At 56.9% G+C, this 24,380-nt stretch overlaps 1 protein-coding gene across 1 annotated transcript in view; it reads right to left on the bottom strand.

The window, feature by feature from the left end:
* The window catches only part of CACNA1I (calcium voltage-gated channel subunit alpha1 I), a 127,211-nt gene extending 113,485 nt beyond the window's left edge, over positions 1-13,726 (bottom strand). Inside the window, exons 1-2 of the mRNA XM_059887167.1 lie at positions 13,514-13,726; positions 1,347-1,600 (exon numbers count right to left, since the gene is read on the bottom strand). Of these exons, the coding sequence (XP_059743150.1) occupies positions 1,347-1,579 (233 nt within the window). The 5' untranslated portion in view covers positions 1,580-1,600; positions 13,514-13,726. The remainder of the gene's footprint in view (positions 1-1,346; positions 1,601-13,513) is intronic.
* Between the last annotated feature and the right edge of the window lie 10,654 nt (positions 13,727-24,380).

The following is a 24,380-nucleotide window of genomic DNA, read 5'->3' as shown; positions in this document are numbered from 1 at the left end:
ACTGGCCTGACCCTGACACCTCCATGTCCACCATTGCTTTGGGTTCTTGATGGAGAGCAGGCTCCTGCAAAGCCTGCAGATGCAATGGCTCGTTTTTGGTTGTTGCAATAACGGAGGGCTGCTCCCTACCAATATTTAGGGGCCAGGAACAGCAAACGTCCTGTGCCCTGCAGGACAGCTCAGACCACACAACACCATCACGCTCCAAATGCCAACCCTGCCCGCACTGAGGAACACTGGGTTACGCAATGCTCCTTTCCTGAGCTCCTTCCCAGGAAGGAGGGGCAGGAGGGAGGTTTGTGGCTGGGGAAGAATCCTGGAGCCCTCGGCACGGGATCAAAGAATCCCACTACATCCCCCCAAGATCCCAAAGCCCAGCCTGAGTGCCCTGTGATGGGGCCTCTGCTCCGTTCACTGTGGAGACACGCGCCCAGCGAACACTGCAGGAGCACCCACGATGTGCCAGGCACTGTGCTGGGTGCTGGGGTCCCGCAGGCAAAAAGACAGGCTTGGTCTGTGTCCTGGTCACCTGGCAGAGCCCTGGAGGAGACAGTGCCAGAGTCTGAGTCCCACACGAGCTCAGGACAAGCAAGAGAGGCGGAGGAGGAACCACAGAGGGCTGCCCTGAGGAAGTGACGTGTAAGTGGGGTTTTGAAGGAGGCAACAAAGGATTTGGCCCAGTGAAGAGGGAAGGGAAGGCTTTTCAAAGGAGAGAGTGTGTGAGAAGGCCCTGAGGCCTGGAAGAGCAGGGGAAGCAGAATGAGGGGAGCGGGGCAGGGCCTGGGGGCTGGGTAGGACTCTGCTCGTGCCTCCAAGACCACGGGAAAGGGTGAACGGTCTTCACCAGGGGGTGACCTGAGTGGAGGAGATGAGCAAGTGGAGGCAGGAAGCTCTGTAAGGAGGTGAGGTGGGTGGAGCCTCACCCTGCGTGTCAGAGTCACCTGCCAACGGTCCAGGCCCACAGTTTCTCGTCAGGCTCTCATCACCCCTGTGGTCAGCAACCCCCAAATGACTCGATCACCAGGAGCTGGGCCACAGGCCAGGATCTGACTTAACTCTGCTTCCTCCTGCAGACCTAAAGTTCACACCAGAGGGCTTCCTGAGCCGCCTGGACACTGCACTGACCACCCACGGTCATCAGCAACTTCCAGAACATTCACATCAGCAGGACGCCAGGTCCTCATCCGTCCGAGCTCTGTGGTCCAAGATCTCCCAGGCCCAGCCCCTGAGCTTGCTAACCGACACTACAGCCTCTCAGCCTCAGTCTGGGCCGCAGGCCTCCTGGCCAGAGGGACCGGCGGGGCCCCGGGCAGAATCCAGATAAACCCAGGCCCCACAAAGGATATGGGTTACACACCATCTTGATGCACCAGTTCCGGGGACTGGTGGTCTGTCGCAGGCAGAAGAAGGCAACGGGGGCCAGGTCCGGGTGAGGGACTTCTGGGTCAACTCCGTCCAGGGGTTCTTCTGGGCCAGGAGGAGAGGGAGGGGGGCTCTGGGGCCCCGGTTGCTCTGTGACTCCGGGTTCAGCCACTCGGGCTGCGGTGGGGGAAGGGGGCGGTGGGGAGTTCTCAGCCATGTCGGCGCTGAGCAGGGAGCCCTGCAGAAGAAAAAGAGGCGGCACTTGGCAGGGGGTTGGGGGCGAGCCTGGCACCTGCCTCCCTCGACAAAGGGACACGGGTCAGACAGCCCAGCCTTAAGCCCCGCAGGCCCCTCGCCCACACTCTGGCTGTGAGGGTCAGAAGAGTCGAGGGCCCGGAGGCACCCAAGTTGGAATCCATTTCCAGGCTGGTGGTATTGGGGCAGGTCTGGTCAACCTTGGTGAACCTCATTCGGAGGAGATGAAATGTAGAGAGAATAAAACCTTCTTAGAACACAGTTTTTGTTTTTTGTTTTTTTCCAATGAGACCAGAGTTGTATATTTATTGCATCATCGAAGAAAAGTTGCAGGAGAAAGACAAGAGTTATCGGGAAGACAGACGTTGCCAGGATGACGTGTGCTGCAAAGCAGAGGTGCCGTGGGACTTCTAGGTACCCGAGCAAGCTGGGGTAGGATCAGGGCAGACTTCCCTGAGGAAGTGACCCTTGAGCCGAGACCTACAGGGGAGCCCAGGGACACCCCACCCACTGCTCCATAAAGCTGAGAACGCAGAGGGACCTCACACACCAACCTCTTGGTTTTACAGCTGGAGGAACTGAGACACGGCAAAGGAGGAAGACAGACACAAAGTCAGAGACAGAACTCCACCAGGGCTGGCTTCCTGGTGTCTCAGAAGGACCCTCCACTTGGTTTAATGTTCTGCTGTCACAAACTTGAAATCCTTAATACTTTTCGTCAAGGGGCCCACATTCTCATTTTGCGCTGGGACCTGCAACTCACTTAACTGGTCCTGACTTCCACTCAGAGGTACTTTGACAGCCTGGCTTCATCTGATGCTCATTACAACCCCAGAAGCCTTACTGGGCCCATTTAGCAGATGGAGAAACTGAGATGGGAGGGGCATGCGCAGGTTACACCTAGGCACAGGCTAAACTAGGGCAGGTCTAGAGGCCAGAAGCCCAGCACCAGCCTCCAGATTCAGTGACAACTGACTGTGGCCTTGCTCAGCCCCTTCCACAGCCAGTCAAGGTTAGGGCCTGCCCCTGCCCATATCACCCAAGAGGTTAATAATCCCTGAATCCTCCTCCAGGGGAGTCTCCTGGGCCCTGACACCCTGGCAGTGCCAGGCTGGGCAGTGGGAGTCAGGGATGAGTGGTACTCACCCAGCTGCTGCCTGTGGCTGCTAAGCTGTCAGCTGGGCCACCCAGAGCTGATACATTTGGACATTTCTCTGGCTCTTGGGGGCAACAGGCGGGAGGTGGCACCTCCTGCCTCTTCGCCCGGCTGGTCAGTGAGGCCGAGTTTTCTCCTGAGCTCAGAGCTTTGCTCTTGGTTCTAGAGAAATAGCCACGGGCCTTACATAAGCTCCCAGGCACCTCGGCCCACCACGTGTCAACCACTGGGCGGAAAAACATCCTCCCCGGGGTGGCTGCAGGTCTGCTTACGGCTGTGCCAGCCCGAATCTACCGCTCCCCACACTGGCCCCGCGCTCCTGCCAAACACTGCCTCGTCCCATCCTGGGCGCAGGCTGCCTCCTCTCAGACCTCTGCTTATGCGGCTCCCTCTCCCGAGAACACCCTCTCCCCATCTCCCATCCTCCCTTCTCCCAGGCCCTGACGATTCATTCATTTGCCCAACACTGATTTCCTGAGCACCTACTATGTGCAGGCAGTGTGCAGGCTCAGGGGGCTACACTGGTGAAGAAGTCAGACTCGGCACCAGCCTTCATTCAGCCTTCAGTCCAGCAAAAGAGAGAGGAACATGGGTCAATTCATTTTTCTCTCTAGGCTTCCAAAGCTCTTATCACCACCCAACATGCCGCATAATTTATGTATTTACATATTTATGATTTAGCGTCTGTCTCCCGACCTGAAAGGGGGCTGCAAGAGAGCAGGGACTGTGGTCTGCGTCATTCACCCCAGTGCCTGGACAGCGCCTGGAACATAACAGGTGCTTAGCAAACAGTTGGTGACTAAATAAGTAAAAAGTGCTGGGAAGTAAACAAACAAGGGAGAAAGGTGGGCTCGGGAAGAACCCATCTTGCCCTCTAAAGACAGATCTTTACAATAAAAACAAGAATAGGAGGCACCAGCCACGGATGCTCGGTGGGAAGAGGCCTCCAGGTACCAGGAACAGCTGGTGCGTCTAAGGAACAGAAATGAGGCCAGTGTGGCGGAGCCGGCGCCAGGGAGGAGGGATGAAATTGAAGAGTTTGGCAGGGCCCGCTGTGAGCCCACGGAAGGAGCTTGGGTTTAGTCCAAGTGCGACAGGAAGCCACGGAAGGGTTTATGCAGGGAGTGGTGTGCTTGGGGCTGCGTTTTAACCCCACCCCTCTGTGGGCTGCAGGGAGAGGAGGTGGAGAGGCAGGGGAGGACCAGAAGGAGCCTGGGAGGATGGGCTGGGCTGGCCTGGGATGCTGGAGGAGGTGAAAAGAAAGGGGTGGCTTTGAGGTATATTTTACAGGCAGGAGAGCCTGGCCTGGCATTGGCCCCAGTGCCACCTCGCCCAGCTCCACCAAAGCCCTGCTGGGAGCAGCAGAGGTGGTAACAGCTGCCGTGGCCTCTGGGACCGCACAGAACCGCCTCCTCTCCTCGCTGTCAGCTCATTCCACTCGGTACTGACTTGCTCTTTGCCTCACCTGGCCTGTGTAGAGCTGTCACACGGTGCTGTCCCTTGCTTTCACGCCTCTCCTCGCACACTGCAGGGCTCTTAGAGACCACGACTGCCAAGGCCACCAATCCACTGCCCACCACCCCACCAGCCTCCACCCTCTGACCTACTACCCCGTGACCCTCCAGGCCATCTCCTGCTGGCCTGCTCCCTCGCAGCTGCCCAGGCCATAGCTCTCTGGCTTCAGCTCTCCCTTCCCAATCCCCTCCGCTCTGTGCCTGTAGCCCAGCTCCTGTCCCCCGCTGCTCATTGTCTGTGGCTGAAGGTTCTTGGGGAGTTGGCAGCTGGGCCCCCCTGGGCTTTGTCCTGTCTGCAGATGGAGCCTCAGAGAAAGCAGACCACTCACCTTAGGTGGTAGGCAGCGCTGATGAATTCAAACTCAGGTCCATCTGCCCCCAGAGTCTGAGCTGCCTCCATGTTCAGAGCCTCCTCCCCCTAAGTGCTCCCAGGGTGGACCCACAGGCAGTGGTGTGTGACTAGACTGGCCTCCACGACCAGGGCAGGATCAGGACCCCACTGTATCTACAGCATACCCCCACCTACTCCTGACTCCACTGGCCTCTTGGAGTCTCAGTTTTCTCTCTGTGAAGCTCAGCCTTCCTCCTGCCTCCCTCTGCAGGCTCCTGTGAAGAGGCAAAGTGACACAGATGGAAAGATGCTATAGGACCCATGAAGGTGGTTGCCCAAGCAGGTATGGGGCCAGTGGTGTCATCCCCAATGGCTGTCACCCTAACGTCTCTGTGCTGTCACCACCATCTCCACCACCACCACCACCATCATCTCCACCACCACCATCACCACCATCATCACCATCTCCACCATAACCATCACCACCACCATCATCACCACCACTACCATCAACACCACCACCACCATCATCTCCACCACCACCACCACCATCATCTCCACCATCACCACCATCAACACCATCAACACCACCACCACCATCATCATCATCTCCACCACCACCACCACCATCACCACCATCATCACCATCTCCACCATAACCATCACCACCACCATCATCACCACCACCACTATCAACACCACCACCACCATCATCTCCACCACCACCACCACCATCATCTCCACCATCACCACCACCACCACCATCAACACCATCAACACCACCACCACCATCATCATCATCTCCACCACCACCACCACCATCACCACCATCATCACCATCTCCACCATAACCATCACCACCACCATCATCACCACCACCACCATCAACACCATCAACACCACCACCACCATCATCATCATCTCCACCACCACCACCACCATCACCACCATCATCACCATCTCCACCATAACCATCACCACCACCATCATCACCACCACCACCATCAACACCATCAACACCACCACCACCATCATCATCATCTCCACCACCACCACCACCATCATCTCCACCATCACCACCACCACCATCATCACCATCATACCACCACCACCATCACCACCACCATGATCATCTCCACCATCACGACCACTGTCAACACCACCACCATCATCACCACCATCATCACCACCATCATCATCACCACCACAATCACCACCACCATCACCACCATCACCACCATCATCACCACCATCATCACCATCTCCACCATCACCACCATCACCATCACCACCATCATCATCACCACCACAATCACCACCACCATCATCATCACCACCACCATCACCACCATCATCATCATCTCCACCATCACCACCATCATCACCATCTCCACCATCACCACCATCATCACCACCACCACCATCATCACCACCATCACCACCATCTCCACCATCACCATCACCACCACCATCATCACCACCACCACCACCACCACTGCCATCACCATCACCAACACCAACACCACCATCATCATCATCTCCACCACCACCACCACCGTCATCATCTCCACCATCACCACCACCATCATCACCATCACCACCACCATCACGACCACTGTCAACACCACCACCATCATCACCACCACCATCACCACCACCACCATCATCACCATCTCCACCATCACCACCATCACCATCACCACCACCATCACGACCACTGTCAACACCACCACCATCATCACCACCATCACCACCATCATCACCACCACCACCATCACCACCACCACCACCATCATCACCACCACCACCACCACCACCACCACCATCATCATCTCCACCACCACCACCACCACCGTCATCATCTCCACCATCACCACCACCATCACGACCACTGTCAACACCACCACCATCACCACCACCACCATCACCACCACCACCTCCACCATCACCACCATCATCACCATCTCCACCATCACCACCATCATCACCACCACCACCACCACCATTATCTCCACAATCACCACCACTGTCAACACCACCACCATCACCATCATCACCACCATCACCATCACCACCATCATCACCATCACCACCACCATCATCACCACCACCACCATCACCATCACCATCATCTCCACCATCACCACCACCACCACCATCACCATCATCATCTCCACCACCACCACCACCATCATCAACTCTACCATCATCATCTCCACCACCACCACCATCACCATCATCATCATCTCCACCACCACCACCACCATCATCATCTCTACCATCACCACCACCACCATCATCACCATCACCACCACCATCACCACCACTGTCAACACCACCACCACCACCATCATCACCACCATCATCACCATCTCCACCATCACCACCATCATCACCATCATCTCCACCATCACCACCACCACCATCATCACCACCACCACCATCACCACCACCATCACAGCATCACAGAGGCTCTGACTGAGTCTGACCCTATACCAGGCAATGGGCAAAGGGCTTCCTATGCACTGTCCATGTTGATTTCCACCACAGTCCTATGATATACACACCATGCTTATTCCTACTTCATGGAGAATGTGACTGGGGACCAAGGAAGTCCAGCAGTGCCTGAGATCATTCAACCAGGATAGGGCAGAGTCAGGTTCCAGGCCTGGCCTGCCAACCCTGAGCCCAAGCCCACTGAACCATCACAGGCACCACCTTGGGACAAAGAAAGGTACCCTGGAGCCAGTCTTTCCCTCCCAGCTGAGTCACCAGGCACTGAAGATACAGCTGCTGGTCCAGCCAAGACCCCCAGTGTGGGCAAAGGCCCCTCAAGTCTTCCCAAGTCTCTGGGGTAATCTGCCTGCCAGGGTCTTTCCACAGGCATGCCAGAGCATTTAGAGTATGGTATGGGGAAGCCTTGTTTCTGCAGAGCCCAGAGTCCTGGTGGAGAAGAACCCAAGGCCTGGCCGGGTTACCCAAGCCATGTGTGTGTGCGTGCTTGTGTGTGTGTTCACAGGTACACACAGGCCAGCAACTTGTTTATCCCTTTGTCAACAACCACACATCAGCTAATGTCACAGCTCCAAGGACAACAGATTTATTCTGGGAATCCTAGAATCCAAGAATCTCAGAATCAGAATATCTTAGAATCGCCCAGAACGAACCTTAGAGACCCAAGATATTAACTATGATGACCTTACACTCTATAACGTGTGCTTCAGAGCACCAGAGCTGGAAGCCAAGACTTGTATCAGAGTCCAAGTTCTGACACCAACTCACCTTAGCACATGACAACCTGGCAGGGACCTCGGATGCCCTGCCTATAAAATGAGGCTATTGGCTGTTCTGTGGTGGGGCCTCTGGGAGGATGAATGGGGTAACACACATATCAGCACCTGACCACGCCACCAGCCACTGGGCCGGTGCACAAAGAACCTGTGATGGTTTCACAAACGTGTTAGCGCATCAGCCGCAGAATTCCAGCACCCTGGAACTCAAGTGTCCCAGAAACGCAGTGGCTCCAGATTTCCACACAAGGAACTTCTGAAAAGACTGAGACCCCAAAAGTGACCTGATCATCACCATACACATTCACCAGCACAAGATAACACAATCACAATCACAATCACACACAGAGACATACCTACAATCACACACTCACACAGACAGATGTCTTACACATTGTCACAGTCACAAACACGCACACACACACAGACACACACGCACCATGATACACACACACAGACACATTCACTCACACAAACATGCACGCACACACTTCATACACTCATTATCACACACGCACAGACACACACACACAAACACCACACCCTCCAATGCAAAGCCTGGGAAAAAGTCTCTATGAGGCTGCGGGAAACCTGCCTACCAGAATCTTCTGGCTGGCATATCAGAGCCCCCCGCACCCTCTGTCTGCTCCCTCGTCCAGATGACAGCCCAGCAGATGTGTGACAACCACCCGCCCACCCCCAAACCTTATCTGCCCCAGGCCTCTTGTCACCAGCTCCCTGATCCATTTCTTGGGTGACAATTTCCAGATCATCTGTTCCTTGGGCCCTCTCCCCTGTCATGCTAGAGTCTGCCGACCTCCCCCCTGCAAGGGCTAGACCAGGTTTGCACCACGTCACCCAGAGTAGAGCAGACAGGTCCGCTCCTGACTCTGCGGAGATGGAGAGGGAACTCTTTTGATGCAGTCTGGGAGCCTAGCAGCCAGACTGAAGCAACTATGAGGTGTGTGGTCCACCGGTCTCCTCTAATCTTCTTCAGAGGAACGGCAGCCAAGTCAAGGCTCCTCTAGCCTAAAGAGGAATGGCTGAAATCTGGCCTCTAAATGCGGGACCTGACACAAAACTTGCTCTGGTCTGGCCAGCTGAGCCTGCCCACATACTGCAGTCACCTTGGTTCTGGTACCAGAATCAACAGCTCGCCCTCCATCCTTGCTGCATTCGATGAATTGGATGAGCAACCCCTCCAAGACAGCTAACAAGGCTCACAGCCGACACTGTTTGTTGAGCACATGCTATGTGCCAGGCACTTTTTACAAACCAATGAAGTAAGCACTTTTGCCCTCTCCAATTAGAGACGAAGAACCAGGGTAGAGAGAGATGCAGGGATTTTCCCAAGGTCAAGAGCTACTTAGTCAAAGAGCTAGGATTTGGATGGAGGGGATTCAAATCCAGCTCCCCAGTTAAAGAGTTGTCCAGGCCAGGCTGTAGACGGAAGGCTGAAGTCATGCTCTCACCCCCAGGACCTGTCCACATGTCTGTCACTAGGCATCATCATTTGTTCATCGGCCCTCGGCCTCAAGACAAGTCCCAGCAAGTGGGGCTGTGTTTGAATCTCCATCCATGTGTTTGAACATCTCCCATCTGGTGACTCTGCTGATCATTTTTCAGTCCCTCTGCAGGACGTAGGCCCTCGGGTCTTACTTCAGTGAACCAGTCAGGGTGACGGTGGCCCCTGACAGAGGAAGAGCATTCTAGCAGGAAGAACCCTGGGTCTGGAGTCCCAGCTCCACCTGCTCTGAATCGTAGTCACAGCAAGCTTCATTTCTCTTGTATAAAATGCAACACAGGGTCCTTTCTCTATCTCTCAAACGGGGCAGTGAATGGGGAAGGAGATTCAGAAAGCACCTTAAGGAAAAAAGGCAGCTTCCCTGTACCAGACCCCGTGCTAGGCATTGCAGAGACATTTCTAAGCCTCACAAAAATCCCTTAAGGTGGAAGCTATTTTCCCAATTTTATAAGAAGCCAATGCTCCCATGATGCTAAGTGCCTTGCCCCTCAGGGGCCAGGCCTGTGACCCTGCACGGGCTCATGTCTCTTCCGGCTGGGACAAGAGCTGAGGGATCCAGAGAGGAAGCCTGAGTCCCTGGACCAGTGGCGAGTGAAGGGCAACCCTGACTGCTCATCAGGGCCGGTGGTCAGCGGTAAGAAGGAAAACCCTGACACTTTTCTCAGCGAGACTGCCCAGGCCAGAGTGCAGGAGACGGGGAACTGGCAGAGTGAGGGCCTCCAAGATGAAGGGAGAAGGTCGGCAAGGCAGGACCAGGCCTGTGTTGACCTTGGCCCCAAAAGACTGTGGCCTCCACCCTGGAGAAACCACTTCCCTCTCATCTTCTCCTGCTCAAGAAGCCCCGGAAGCTCCCAGCACTAGCTCCCAGGGAACCCAAACGCCTCGTGCTTCCAAAGGCTTCCACGATCTGCACCCTTCCCCACAGGTGCCAAACACAGCCTGGTTCTCCTCTCTGAGCACGAACGAGGAAAGCAGGCCCTATGACCACGTGCCCACACCTGGGCACCTGGCAGGGGGGATGGCCCAGACCCCTCCTAGGGACACAGATGCTCCAAGCCTTCGTCTTCTCCCCTCTGTTCACTGCTACATCCCTCCAGCGCCCAGATCGGGGCTTGGCACATAGTAGGTGCTTATCAAACACAAAAGAGAGAAGGGAATCCAGGAAATCGGATTTGTTTTCTTCCCTCTGTAGACTGGCAGCCATGAAGGAGAGAGACTTAGCCCACATCTTCCTGGATATGAGGATCCACAGACCCACGAAAGTGCGGACACACAGACCCACGAACCCACACATCTACCGGCTCGCAGATACTTTCACCCACAGTCCCACAGACCTAAACGCTCGCAGACCCACACACTCACACATTCACAGAGATCCATGGATGTCGGAGAACAGGTCCACAGACCATACGCTCCCAGCTCTGGGTGGTCTCTGGGCCCCCAGCAGAGCCACACGCCAGCCTCCTGCAGGCAAGAAGGATTGAGGGCACTAGCCAAGAGCACCTCCTGGGAACTTGTGGGAAGAAAAGGCTCTGCAGAAAAGAACCAGAGGGCGGGGAGAGGTCAGAAAGGAGCAAGGGGAAGGGCGGACCAAAGGAAGCGGGAAGCCAGAAGAGGAGAGGGGATGGGGAAGAAGGGAGAAGAGCCATGCACCCCCTGTTGCCCCCACCCAGCCCTGCAGCCTCTCTTTCCAGACAGTTTTGAGCACACTGACTGGGCATCCGGTGAACAAGGCAGCCCAGGAGGAAATGGCACAAACCAAGGAGCCTCACGAGAGCCTGTTGTTACCTTGTGTGCCTTCAGAAGCTGCCAGGGACGGGAGCCCCTCGAGCGTTGGGGAGGGACAGAGCGGGGCCCAGAAGCAGACTTTCCCGAGGAGCCCTACTTGGGGCACAGGGTGAAGGGGCAGAGACGGCTGTGGAGGGGGAGAGGGGGAGGTGAGTCGGAGGCGACTCCCCCGCCCCACCCCCCGCTGCGGTTTCGGGATGTGGATCTGGGTCCAGGACCCCCGGGAGGCTGCGGTCACATGCCAGTCCCTGAAACTGCTCCCAGCTTGGCTTCAGGGCTCGCGAGGGACAGGCTTGTCTGGAGCCAGCACCTGGGAGAGGAAGGGGAGGGAGGGGGTTCTGGCAGCTACCTCCGCCCCCACCTCCCCACCCAAGGTCAAGGGGAGTCAGGGTACAGAGAACTGCTGCGTGGTGCCCCCTGGTGGGCCTAGAAGATGCCCTCTTGGAAGCACCTGGAACAGAGGTGGAGGGAAAAGGAGCAGAGGACCTCCATCAAAGCAACCGGGAGAGACCTTCAGCCAGGCTGGCCGCCCCTCCCCCAAGCTGCCCCCCACAGAGCTCCAGAGGCAGCCTTGGGCAGCTCAGAGCTGGGAGCTGAGCTTCTGGGCTCCCTACCTTCAGCCAGGCAGGGAGCCCAGAGATCCTGGAGTGGTACCCAGGCCCCCCGGGGGTGGGGGTGTTGGGGGGCAGGGCGAGTTTGGCGCCAGCCAGCTTAGCACTCCCTCGGGATGTGGCTTTTCCCTTTTCCTCCCCCAGACTGCAGCCCCAGAATCGTCCCAGCTCAGTGCCACCTGCCCTGTCACCCCCTGGGTCCTCCCCGTCTGGGCTCAGCATGGATGGTGGAGGAGGGAAGGGGACAGGGAGGTCTCTAGATGCCCCAGCCCAGTCCCCATCCAAGGCCCAGGAGTCTGGAGCCTGAACAGAAAGTTTGTCCTGAAGGGTGGACAAGAGTTTCCAGGGCCAGTCCTGGGGGCTGAGGGGAGACACTGATCTGAGTGGTGGTCTGACAGAGTGGACAGGGCCTGAGCAGCAGGCAAGCAGCCTAGCTCCTCAGCCAGACCCTTTCCCACGGGCCCCGGCCCACGGACCCACAGCTCCATCTGCACAGCACCCTGGCGCGAGACAGGGCCAGAATCTGCTGGCTGAGTCCCCTAGGCAGCAAGAGACAGCAGGACAGACCCGCTCCCTGGTCAGACCATCCTGAGCACCCCAGCCCCTAGGATGCCGTCACACTGCATGTCGACATGTCAGACCTGATCACACCCCACAGCAGATGCAAGCAAGCTTCCTCTCGCTTTCTCTCTCTCTCTCTCTCACACACACACACAAACACACACGCACACACACACATGCACACACCTGGCCCCAGACCACAGACTCCCAGGGCCAGAATACAGCTCCGAGGTGTCTCCAGAGGCCAACCTCATTCACAGCTCCAGAGCCCCCAGGACCCTGAAGGGAAAGAAAGACACAGGCAGAGCAGCTGACTGACGCCTCAGCCTGGGCCCATCTAAGAGCCCCCTCCCACCAGGCATCATGCCCTCCCCCCACCCAGAGGCCTGCCACCCCTGCCAAGGCCTCCTGTCCCCCCACATCCTACACACACACCACCCAGCACACAATTAAAACCCAGTCATCATAAACACTCATTATATAACCAGCCCCAACCTACTGAGGTTTCCTTTTACCCCCTAGAGTCCCACCTCCGACCCCCGCCTGGCTTCCCACAGCCAGGCTCTGGGCACCCTCGGGGTGCTGACCAAGGAGGGGGCCGGCTCCCACCCCGGCCTCGAGGAAAGTTAAACGCTGCCTGGGATTCCCCCATTCAATCCCCCTGCGGCTGCCCTGCCTCCGCCAACACTCCCAGCTCAGCCCCCTGGACACGGGCACGAGCTCTGGTCCCGCCGGCCGCAGAGCCGCAGCCACGGAGGGACAGCGGGATAGACGGACAGGCAGCCTGGGCCCCCCCGCCCCCAACCCCCGGCCGGCAGCCTGACTTGTTGAATAAATTTCTGCAGCGCTGGCTCAGCCGGCTTCAGCATTGGCACGGAGAGAACTTTCGTGGCCTTGGAGAAGGGACCGGTCAAAGTTTCCCGTCCTTCTTCCCAAGGCACCTACCCACAAGGCTCGGGGTGGGGGGCCGACCTGATGGGCACGCGCAGGTGGGGGGACCGGTCCCCAGAAATAAATAAACGCCCCAATAAAGAACGCGACGCGCCAAGAAATTGGCATCGGAGCGGAGCCCTCCCTTGCTTCCAGTTCCCTCCCCCGCTCCACCCCCACCCCCACCTACCTTGGCATGGACTTGGCCGGGCCGCGGGGGGTGGGAGGGGGGGTCGTCCACGTTAGAGCTACGGGGGCGACGCGTCCCCCGAAGCCGGAAATCGAGGGGGACCCGCAGCCCCGCCAGGCGCCCCCCGCCAATTCAGGATCAGCTGAGCCCCTGGGGCGCTAGGGGCGGCGGGCGGTGGGCGGCGGGCACCGGGGCCCGGGCCATGGCGCGAGGAGGCGGCGGGCTGGCGGGAGTGTCGCGCGGCTCCGGCGGGCGGCGAGAAGCCGGCAGCGCGGACGAGCCGCGGACCGAGCCGGAGTTGGAGCGCGCGGCGGGCGGGCGGGAGCGCGGCGCTCCCGGGCCGGGGCCGGGGCCGGGGGCGGGGGCGCTGCGGGGACTGCGCGGCGGGGCAAGTGCCCGGAGAGGAGCCCGCGCGGGCGGCGGCCCGGGGCGGAGGCGCGGGGTCGGGGCCGCGTTCCTCGCCCCGCTCGGCTGGGCTCGCGCCTCCGGCCCCGGGCTCCAGGCGCGGGGTCTGCGCGCGGCGGGGGCTGCGGAGGAGCCCGAGCGCCGGGCGGTGCGGGGACGTGCGGCGGCGGCGAGACCGAGCCGCGCCGCGTGCGAGGCAAAGCCGTCCTTATACTGACACCAAATGTCTTCGGGGAAAGCTGCAGGCGCGGGACGCTAGAGGGGGGAGGCGTGGAGGCGACAGACAGACCGACGGCGGCGGCTGGTGAGCCCCCTCTTCTCCTGAGAGGACAGGAAGCCGCCCTAGCCTTGAGGCCACCTCCTCAGCAATCAGGGTCGTGCCCGGGGGAGGGTCCTATCCCCTCCACAAGGGGGCTGCGTCATGCATTAAAAAGGGAGGGACCCCATTACTGACCCGCTGCCTGGTTGGCCACATTACTGTCCGGATTCTAACCGAGATGCTGTGTGAAGGGCGGGGAGAGGGTCCTTGCTGCCCCGGTGAGGGGCTGCCTGTCTAAGACCACCAGCTTTTCCAAGGTGGAGCCCGGCTTAGAACTCAAATCCAAAGGTTCACTCCACAGCCCAGGCAGCCTCCCCTCCTCTCACCCACACTCAGCTTCTTCCCACTCTTCAAGGCTTGGCTGAAAAGCCATCTCCTCCAGGAAGGCTTCCAAGAGGGCTCTCAGGTGGAAAGGAAACCTCACCCCACCTGCAAATGCCCCAGCCTCACCACTTTCCTCCAGGGAAGCGGGGGCCACAGGACCCAGAAGGGTCAGAACCTCTGCTCAGCTCTCCCACCCCCACTTCATCTCCTTGGAGACTGGGGGAGCGGGGACACCCTGCTGGGCTGGGGCTTTAGCGAAGGGATGCTGAGACCTCCCTTGGAACCACTTGGTCTGCTAAATGGACAGAGTTGTAAGAGGATGCCTACAAGCTTGATCCCAGCTCAGCCCCTTTCTGTCAGAGGGCCTTGGGAAACCCCCTGAAGTCTCTGGGCCTCAGGTTCCTCTTCTGTGAAAGGAACACACAGATTCCCCGTAAAAGAATTTAAGTTCATGCTCTGCAGAATGAGAAGTCTAAAAAGGGTTTAGCACCATGCCTGGCACATAGTAGGTGCTCAACAAACATTCATTGCTCCTTACCTTTTCATCTGTCCAGGGAAACCAGACAAACCTTCATCACCAGACCGCAGCGCAAGGTCATGTAAGCACACACCAGCCTGGGCGGTGGTGTCTCACAGGCATGGACTGAGCAGGCCAGAAGGCGTCCGCGGGCGGGATGGATTTATTTCAGAACAGAGTGGGCTGCAGATCAGACGTCTCAGGGAAGACCTCATCCAGGGCCAAAGGCTTGCACGGGACCTCAAAGGCACGTGCAGGATTGAGATAAGAGGAGACGAGGTGGGTGGAGAACTGGTATTGAAGAGGGAAAAGGGACATGTGCAAAGACTCGGAGGTAGGAAGGAGGTGGCGTGAGCAGGCACTCCATGCCCTGACCGGCTGAGTACCCAGCTGGACAGCCCCGGGCTTAGGAGAGTGAAAGAGATCAGACGACGAAGCAGGGAGAAGATGCCAGCTACTGCTCGCTTTCTCTCCAGTCTCCTCTGGCAACGTTTTCATTAAGTTCACAGGCTGGACCCTGAGAAGCCAGCAGATGGTGAATTCTCAGGACCGGGGCTTCTCTTTCACAGTCTCCTGAAGTGAGGGCCCAGCTCCTGCCTGCATACCTGGGGTGACGTAGATCTCACCACCTCCTGGGACGGCTCCTTTGTTCTCTGAGCAACTCCGATCATTCACGATTCTTTTTCAGATTGAAGGAGACATTTGCCCCCCTCCATGATCCCAGTCCCCTCCCTGTCCCGACAGGATTAACACCCCCTCCCCAGCCTCCTTCAAGCATCCACATTGGCAAGAAGTCCTGCTTTGTGTCCAACCTAGATGCTTTCTGCTTCAGCAAAAAGCTTCCTGGTGCATTCCTTTACCCTCTGCCCACCCCACCGCTCAACATCGGGATGGGTTCTGTGGACATGAAGGGTGCACATGGAGTAAAGGTCATGGAAGCAGTGTGGATGAGGGGTGACCCTCAAACCTGCTGGGGGATGGGATTGCAACTCCAGGTCTCCACAAGAAGCAGGGCTGTGCCAGTCCCTCCTGGAGGCCCTCGCTGGCTGCTGGAGCTTCATTTATTCATTATTGCTATTTATATTGCGCCTGGTATTTGCAGAAGGCTGCAGCAGCCGCACACACTCATTAGGCCCTGTCCTGCCCTGGGAGCAGGGAGGCCCCTGCCAGGAGGTAAGTGAGCTGGGCCCTGGCCTGGAGTCCCCTTGTGCACCCACCTGACAGCTGGACCAGGCTCACCATCCCCTTCCCCAGAACAAAGTCCAGGCCTTGTTGGGTCCTCACACTCCAGCAGCTGCTGAGCAGAGAAGCCCAGACTCCTTTCCATCCCTGAGGAGAACTTTCTAGCAATTGTCATGGCTGCAAGAGTAGGGAACATCTGTCAGTGGGGATAAGCAAGCTGGGACTAAAGGAAGCTGGGGTCAAATTCCTGCCCAAGGACATGAGACAGGTCCCTCCCAGGCCAAAAGATCCTGAGAGCACACAGATTCCAATTTCCTCCGAATCCACACTGATTTATTTCTCAAACACTTACAGAGCATTTATGTGCACCAGCCCCTGGTCTAAGCCCTTGACAAATATTAACGCTTTGAGTCCTTTCTGCAGTCTTGTAAATCGTCACTACTGTGTTGCAGATGAGGAACCACTGGCAGAGAAAAGTTAAGTAACTTGCTCAAGGTCACACAGCTAATAATTTGAATTCAGGGGGCCAGAGTGTGTACTCTTCACTAGGCTCCTGGATTCTAAGACCCAGAAACTCTTAAGAGTCAAGGTTTCAGGGCTCCAAACAGGCAGAGTAACCCCATCCACTAAAGCAGAGAGGGGATGGCCTGTGATACCCTCACTTTGGCCACCCCGTGCCCTTCAAGGGCATCCCCTCCAGGGCATGGAGAGGAACTGCTTTCAGTCCAGCTCCCTGGACGCCTAAGAACCAGGCCCTGGAAGCAGTCCACCATGGGAGCAGCTAGCAAATCAATGGCAGAAAACAAACTTCAACATTCCAAGAGATTTTATTAAGCATCTATTGGGTACCAGGCCTATGCCAGGGCTGCAGAATGTGACGAGATGGAAAGGCCCAGAAATGCTGACTGTGGATGAAAACAGGGAGGAGATTTAGAGTTACTTTCAGAGGGAAGGAGAACCAAATGCTGGGCCTCCCGGGAGCAGGCGCTTGATGGGTTCAGAGAGGCCAAGGTGGACCCAGAGCCCAGTCTGGAGGATCGTGGCTGGATTGGTCAGGGGAGAATCGGAAGTTTCAGAGGGGAATGAGCAGAAAGTGATGGCAGAAGAGAGGAGAGGAGGAGGTGGAGTCACATCGAGGGGGAGCCCCCAGGGAGGAGCCCCCAGACAGGAGGACTTGGATATGCCAGTCTTCTCTCCCCACAAGCCCCGGGGGAAGTTGCTAGATGCACACAGGCCTTGTGAGAGTGGGGTTTTCAGTATGGGGCTGGATTCCCCTTGGACCTGATGTGCACGAGGCCAGCCCTGGGCAGGTCAGCCAGTCCATCCCCCAACTCGACTAAGCTGATAGAAGCAAAGGTCAGAGCCAGAGGGGCCCAGGAGGATGCTGGCAACCCTCCAGAGTTGCTGCAGCCCCAGGAATTCCACCCAAGCTGGAAGGTGGAGGGGAGGTCCAGCCTCCGTACCCAGCTGAGGCACGGCAGCCCCCTCTGCCAGACAGGTGTCCTTCTCCTCGTTAGCCCACTTAACCTGACAGCAGTCCTCGGTGAGAGGGGTCAGGAAGCTCATTTTACAGATGGGAGAGCCGGGATCCAGAGAAATTAAGTAAATTGCCCAGGGTCACCCAGCTAATGAGCGGCAGAAACAGGATTCTGTGCTAGAGTGAGTGAGTGAGTGAGTGAGTGTGTGTGTGTGTGTGTGTGTGAGAGAGAGACAGAGAGAGCATAGAGACCCGTCCCCCACTTGCCTGCCCAGGAAGAAGGCTGGAGATGGGCAGAGGGGGAGGAGACGGATCTCAGGACCCCCAGGTTCCTGCCTGGTGGGAAGCCCCAAAAGAAGCCTCTGATGCCCTAGAAGCTTCCTGGGTGGGGCTGGAAGAATCTAGCTTGAGTGCAGATGGACAGGGTGACTTGATGCCCCAGCGGTCTGCAAAGGGCAGGAGTGGGTGTGGGGACCAGGGGGCCAGGAGCACCAGCACCTGCATTCCCGGATGAACGTCAGAGAAGAGAAGCGCAGGGAGGACTGCCCAGACCCCCAGACGACACCAGAAACCCCCTCACGTCCGGCTGGTGCTTGACCGTGAGCACACCACCCTCTTGGTGCCTCTCGACATCCGGCGTGTGTAACAGCAGAGAGTAGGTGCTCGCTGTTTGCACAGTGCGTTCCTGAGTGCCAGCACTCTGAGCAGTTGTTTGCACGTCCACCTTACTGATGAGAAAATGAGGTCATGAGAAGATGTGGCACGCGGACAATCACTCCAGGGGGCCATTCAGTGACACTTAGGGACCGTCTACCGTGTGTGAGGTGTTGGAGGTGTTGCAGCCCAGCAGGGCGATGGCCTGACAAGCCTGATGAAGCGCAGTGGAGAAGGGGCCCCCCACAAGGAAACCATCTTTTCCCGTGAGGAGGGTCAAAGCAGGTTTCCTATTGCAGAGAGCCCTGTGAAGTTCTGGAGGGATGGTGGGCGGTGGGAGAGGTCATCCCGGGCAGGGGTAAGAGCAGGAAAAAAGGCCTGGGGCTCTGAAGGAGCAGGGCTTGTCTTGGGAACCAACGGCCTTGAATGCCAGGCCCAGGGGTGGGGGGTGAGTCGTGAGTGGCAACATCAGGTTTGTGGTGAAGCCTGGACCTGGGTACCTTGTGAGAGCCTGTTGCAGAGGGCAGAACCCAGGCCCAGAGGCCTACCGAGCCTGGGCTGGTTTGCTGACCGGAGGGATGGAAGCAGACTCGAGGGATGTGCTGGAGGCAGAGGGACAGGACTTGAGGAAGCTGAGGAAGAAGGGTTCTGGTTTCTGGCGTTCCCCAGGCGGGTGGCGATGCCTGATATCTCCCCCAACAGAGCCCCCAGGGCTGCTCCCAGCAAGACAGGCTCTGGGATGGGAGTGAGACGGGCACAGTGCGGGAGAGACGGAGAGACGGCCCAGGAGAGAGAGAGGAGAGGAAGAGATGAAGGACCTGGGGAGAGAGGGGTGGAGGAAGAGACAGGAGACATGGGGGAGCCGGAGGGGAGAGCGAAGGAGGAACCAGGGAAAGCAGCTTCTGCTGCCTTTTCTCTGTCTCTGTCCCTCTGTCCCTCTGTCCCTCTGTCTCTGTCTCCATCTCTCTATCTCTGTTGCTCCCTCTGTCTGTATGTCTGTCTCTGTCTCTCTGTCCTCTGTCTCTCTGTCTCTATCCCTCTGTCTGTCTCTCTATCTGTCTGTCTCTGTCCCTCTGTCTGTCCCTCTGTCTCTCTTTCTCCATCTCTCTGTCTCTGTCTGTCTCTGTCCCACTGTCCCTCTGTCTCTCTGTCTCTGTCTCTCTGTCCCTCTGTCTTTCTGTCTCCATCTGTCTCTGTCTCTCTGTCTCCGTCCCTCTGTCCCTCTGTCTCTCTGTCTCTGTCTGTCTCTGTCCCTCTGTCTGTCCCTCTGTCCCTCTGTCTGCCCCTCTGTCCCTCTGTCTCTCTGTCTCTGTCTCTCTGTCCCTCTGTCCCTCTGTCTCTCTGTCTTTGTCTGTCTCTGTCCCTCTGTCTGTCCCTCTGTCCCTCTGTCTCTCTGTCTTCGTCTCTCTGTCTCTGTCTCTCTGTCTCTGTCTCTCTGTCCCTCTGTCTCTCTGTCTCTATCCCTCTGTCTGTCCCTCTGTCCCTCTGTCTCTCTGTCTCCATCTCTCTGTCTCTGTCCCTCTGTCCCTCTGTCTCTCTGTCTGTCTCTATCCCTCTGTCTGTCCCTATGTCCCTCTGTCTCTCTGTCTCCGTCTCTCTGTCTCTGTCTCTCTGTCCCTCTGTCTGTCCCTCTGTCACTCTGTCTCTATGTCTCCATCTCTCTTTCTCTGTCTCTCTGTCCCTCTGTCTCTCTGTCTGTCTGTCTCTATCCCTCTGTCTGTCCCTCTGTCCCTCTGTCTCTCTGTCTCCATCTCTCTTTCTCTGTCTCTCTGTCCCTCTCTCCCTCTGTCCCTCTGTCTCTCTGTCTGTCTGTCTCTATCCCTCTGTCTGTCCCTCCATCCCTCTGTCTCTGTCTCTGTCTCTCTGTCTCTGTCCCTCTGTCTCTCTGTCTTCGTCTCTCTGTCTCTGTCTCTGTCTCTCTGTCTCTGTCTCTCTGTCCCTCTGTCTCTCTGTCTGTCTCTATCCCTCTGTCTGTCCCTCTGTCCCTCTGTCTCTCTGTCTCCATCTCTCTTTCTCTGTCTCTCTGTCCCTCTCTCCCTCCGTCCTTCTCTCTCTGTCTCTGTCTCTCTGTCTCCGTCTCTCTGTCTCTGTCTCTCTGTCCCTCTGTCTGTCCCTCTGTCTCTCTGTCTTCATCTCTCTGTCTCTGTCTCTGTCCCTCTGTCTCCGTCTCTCTGTCTCTGTCTGTCTCTCTGTCTCGGTCTCTCCGTCTTTCTCTGTTCTCCTTCTCCTCTTTTCCGGCTCCCCCCTCCTCAGCTGTCTCCTGTCTTCTCCTCTCTCGGGCTCTGCCCATCTTTCTTCTCTGCTCCTCCTCCACCAGCACCACCCCCACCCTGCCCCCGTCCCGTCCAGTCCCCTCTCCCCCAGCATCTCCCCCTCGCCCTAACTCAGGAAGGCTGCTTTCTGTCTCCCCCTCTCTCCGGCTCTGCCCCTCTTCCCCCGCACCCCCACCCCCCTCCCCCCGCCACCCTGTCCCCTCTCCCCAGCATCTCCCCTCGCCCTAACTCAGGAGGGCTGCTCTGTCTCCATCCTCTGTGTGTAAGTCTCCCCTCCACACATGCTCTGGCTGCCTTTTTCCCTCTGCCCTGCCTGCTGTTTGGAGACAGAATAATAGAGCAGGCCGCTCTTTCCTTTATCCTCAGCTGGACAAAGGCTGGCACCCCTGCAGTCAGGCCTCTGGAAAGCCACCTTCAATGCCACCCTCCAGGAGAGACGGCTGGGGGCTGTCCAGGTAGGAGCGGGGTCCTGGGCTGGAGAGGCTGTTCCAGGTTGGCCTCAGGCCTCCTGGCCTTGCAACCTCGGGACCCCTGCTGACTCAGGATGGGCCTTCTGGGGACCATCTCCTCGGCCACCCAGGATGGCTGAAATTTCTCCTTTCTTTTAAGGTTCTGATCTTTGTTAAAACTGGAACCCACCCCACACCCCTCCACCCCCACCCACTCCCACCCCTCACCCCAACTCTTGACCCTGGGAAGAATCAAGGAGCCCACTGCCCCAGCTCTGGGGCCAGGTCTGTACCCATGCCTACTCTGAGCTTTAGAGAGTAATCCCCATCCTGCCCTCTGTTCAGCCTTGGTCTTGGGGGTTGTGGGGAGGAGATGAAAAACCACGATCAAATGTCTCCACCTAGAGAGTGCCTTTGCACCTTCAAGCCCCGCTCAGCCTCCTCTTCCCATCACACCAGCTGAGTCAGAGGTCCTCACTCCTTACCCCCTCCCCATCTTGATGGCCTAGCACTCTGTCCTGCCCTGCCAGGCCAAGTCCCCTGCAAAGAAGGGTAGAACTTGGCATAGAGCAGGTGGCAGCACGAATGAATGGCTGAATGAATGAATGAATGATTATCACACAGGAGAGCGTGACAGGGCTGCTCTGTCTGTTCATCAGCTCCTCTCTGAGCCCCAATTATGTGCCAGGCACATTTCTAGGCCCTGGGGGCACAGCAATGAACAAAATGAAGTCTTTGCCCCATCTTGGATCTTATATTGTAGTGAGCAAGTCAGAAAATATTCCCTGTAGCTCAAACAGTAAAGAATCTGCCTACAACGCAGGAGACCCAGGTTTGATCCCTGGGTCAGGAAGATCCTCTGGAGGAGGGAATGCAGTCCACTCCAGTGTTCTTGCCTAGAGAATCCCGTGGACAGAGGAGCCTGGCAGGCTACAGTCTGTGGGATCGCAAAGAGTTGGACATGACTGAGCTACTAACACTGCTGCTACTATTACTAAAAGTGTGAAATACATGTGTGCTTAGTCGCCCAGTCGCATCTGACTCTGAGACCCTGTGGACTGCCATGCCCTCCTCCAGGGGAATCTTTGAAACCCAGGGATCAAACCCAGGACTCCCACATTATAGGTCGATTCTCTACCATCTGAGCCACAAGGGAAGCCCAAGAATACTGGAACGGTGGCCCATCCCTTCTCTAGGGGATCTTCCCAACCCAGGAATCGAACCAGAGTCTCCTGCATTGCAGGCGGATTCTTTACCAGCTGAGCTACCAGGGAAGCACAGTACACCAGATACGATCAGCCTACACGTCGTGTGTTGTGCTGAGTTCACCGGTAGTTTCTGATTCTTTGTGACCCCATGGACTATTGTCTGCCAGGCTCCTCCATCCACTGAATTTTCCAGGCAAAGAAAAATAAAGCAAGATGGACAGTGAGGACAGATGGGTCATTTAAAGTGAGGTAGTGATCTGACTCAGATCCTAAAAGATCTCCCTAGAGACTTCCCTGGTGGTCCAGTGATTAAGAATCCACCTTGTGATGCAGGGGACAAGGGTTCGATCCCTGGTCAGGGAACTAAGATCCCACATACCGCGGAGAAACTAAGCCCACGCACCACAACTAGAGTCTACAACAAAAGATCTCTCATGATGCAAAGATCCCACTCCCTGCAACCTGAAGCAGCCAAATAAATTAATATTTTTTTAAAAGGGTTGCCCTGGCTGCTGCATGGTGACCAGACTGGGAGGGGCACTGCTCACCCATCTCCATGTGCTCTAGGGCCAGAGGACTGATGCTTTCTCAGCAGATTCCTTGATCCCTGATGCAAATGGCCCCTGACATCGGGGCCCACCTGCCCAGCTGAAGGCCCAGGCTCCTACTTCTCCCTCTGGGTGAGCAGAGCCTGGGGCTCAAGCTGCCCCACTTTATCTCTGCCCCTCCCATCCACCTCTCATCTTCCATTCTCTTCCACCATTCCCAGGACACACACATCTCCTTTCATAAAATGCTTCTAGGGATCCCTCCATCAAGGGCAGAGACACAGACCATGGTGGGGGTGTTAGAGGGCTCACAGGGGGATGGAGGACGCAGATACACACCCTTGGCGGAGATCTGGGAAGCTTCCTGCAGACGGTGGCTTTCAAGATGCATCTTGAAGGTGAGATTAGCCATCCACGGATTAAGATGGGGGATACTTCCAGTGGGAGGACCCAGCCTCCAATTCTTTGAACATCAAATTATAAACACACAGTTGGGGAAGCAACATGAGCCAACCCATTGAAGCAGAAAAGCTCACACCTGATGAAGGGGCCTCAGGTGTTCTGGTGACCAGCATGTCCTCACCAACTCCACACCTAGGACTTCCCTCGGTCCCCACCTCCAGCCTTGTAGGGTGAGCAGGGATCATGTTCCTCTGGCAGATGCAGAAGCAAGGACCAGAGAGGCCAATAGACTGACTCAAGGTCACACAGCAGAAAGTGACAGAGCCAAAAAGCCCGAGCCTGGGTCCACTCTCTAGATAGTCTAGAGCCTGTAACCACCCTGCTCCCAGTCTTTAGGGCATCTGGCGATCTCCATGCACCCCAAGCCTCTGTGTAAAAGTGGGGAGGGGTTCTCCACTGCTTTCCCTTCCAGGGCATAGAGCTGCACCCCTCAAAGGAGAAGAAACACACAGAGACACACAATCCCCTCACTCCTGTGTGTACACAGAACCACAAACACCACAGACAGCTCCATATATACACCCAGACAGAATTTTTATTGAATACATCCTCACAGCAAGACACAAATTCACACAGATACATTCACACTCCCTCTCAAGTACACACAGCCACTTGAGCGTTACTGTTATTAGGTTCACACAAACACAAGAGCAAAAAATACCCTTTCTCAGATGCACTCGTGAAGGCAGAAAGACAGAGTTAAGTGTTAGAGAGACAGAGGGAAAGGGATGAGAAAGAGGAGGAAGGTGGAAAAATCGAGGGAGGGGAGAGAATGAGGGAATGGGCAGATCAGGGAAAGGGGGGAGTTCAGAGCATCCAAGAGGAGAGAGGTTTAGGGAGAAAGAGAGGACAGGAGAGGGGAAAGATGGGGAGGAAAAGATAAGGAGGCAGTAAGGGACTGAGAGTGAAGAAGGGAAAGAGAGGGAGAGGGAGCCTGTGATTGGAGCCTAACTTTAGCTGCAGAAGCACAGATGACTCACACTCGGGGGGAGCGTTGGGTTGGCTCCAGGTTTCTGTTTATATACCTCGATGAGCTAAATATACAGGCT

Source organism: Bos taurus, chromosome 5 (assembly GCF_002263795.3).
Source record: "Bos taurus isolate L1 Dominette 01449 registration number 42190680 breed Hereford chromosome 5, ARS-UCD2.0, whole genome shotgun sequence".
NCBI lineage: Eukaryota > Metazoa > Chordata > Mammalia > Artiodactyla > Bovidae > Bos > Bos taurus.
Note: the sequence above shows the minus strand (reverse complement) of the source record. Positions and strands in the feature narration are given on the sequence as shown.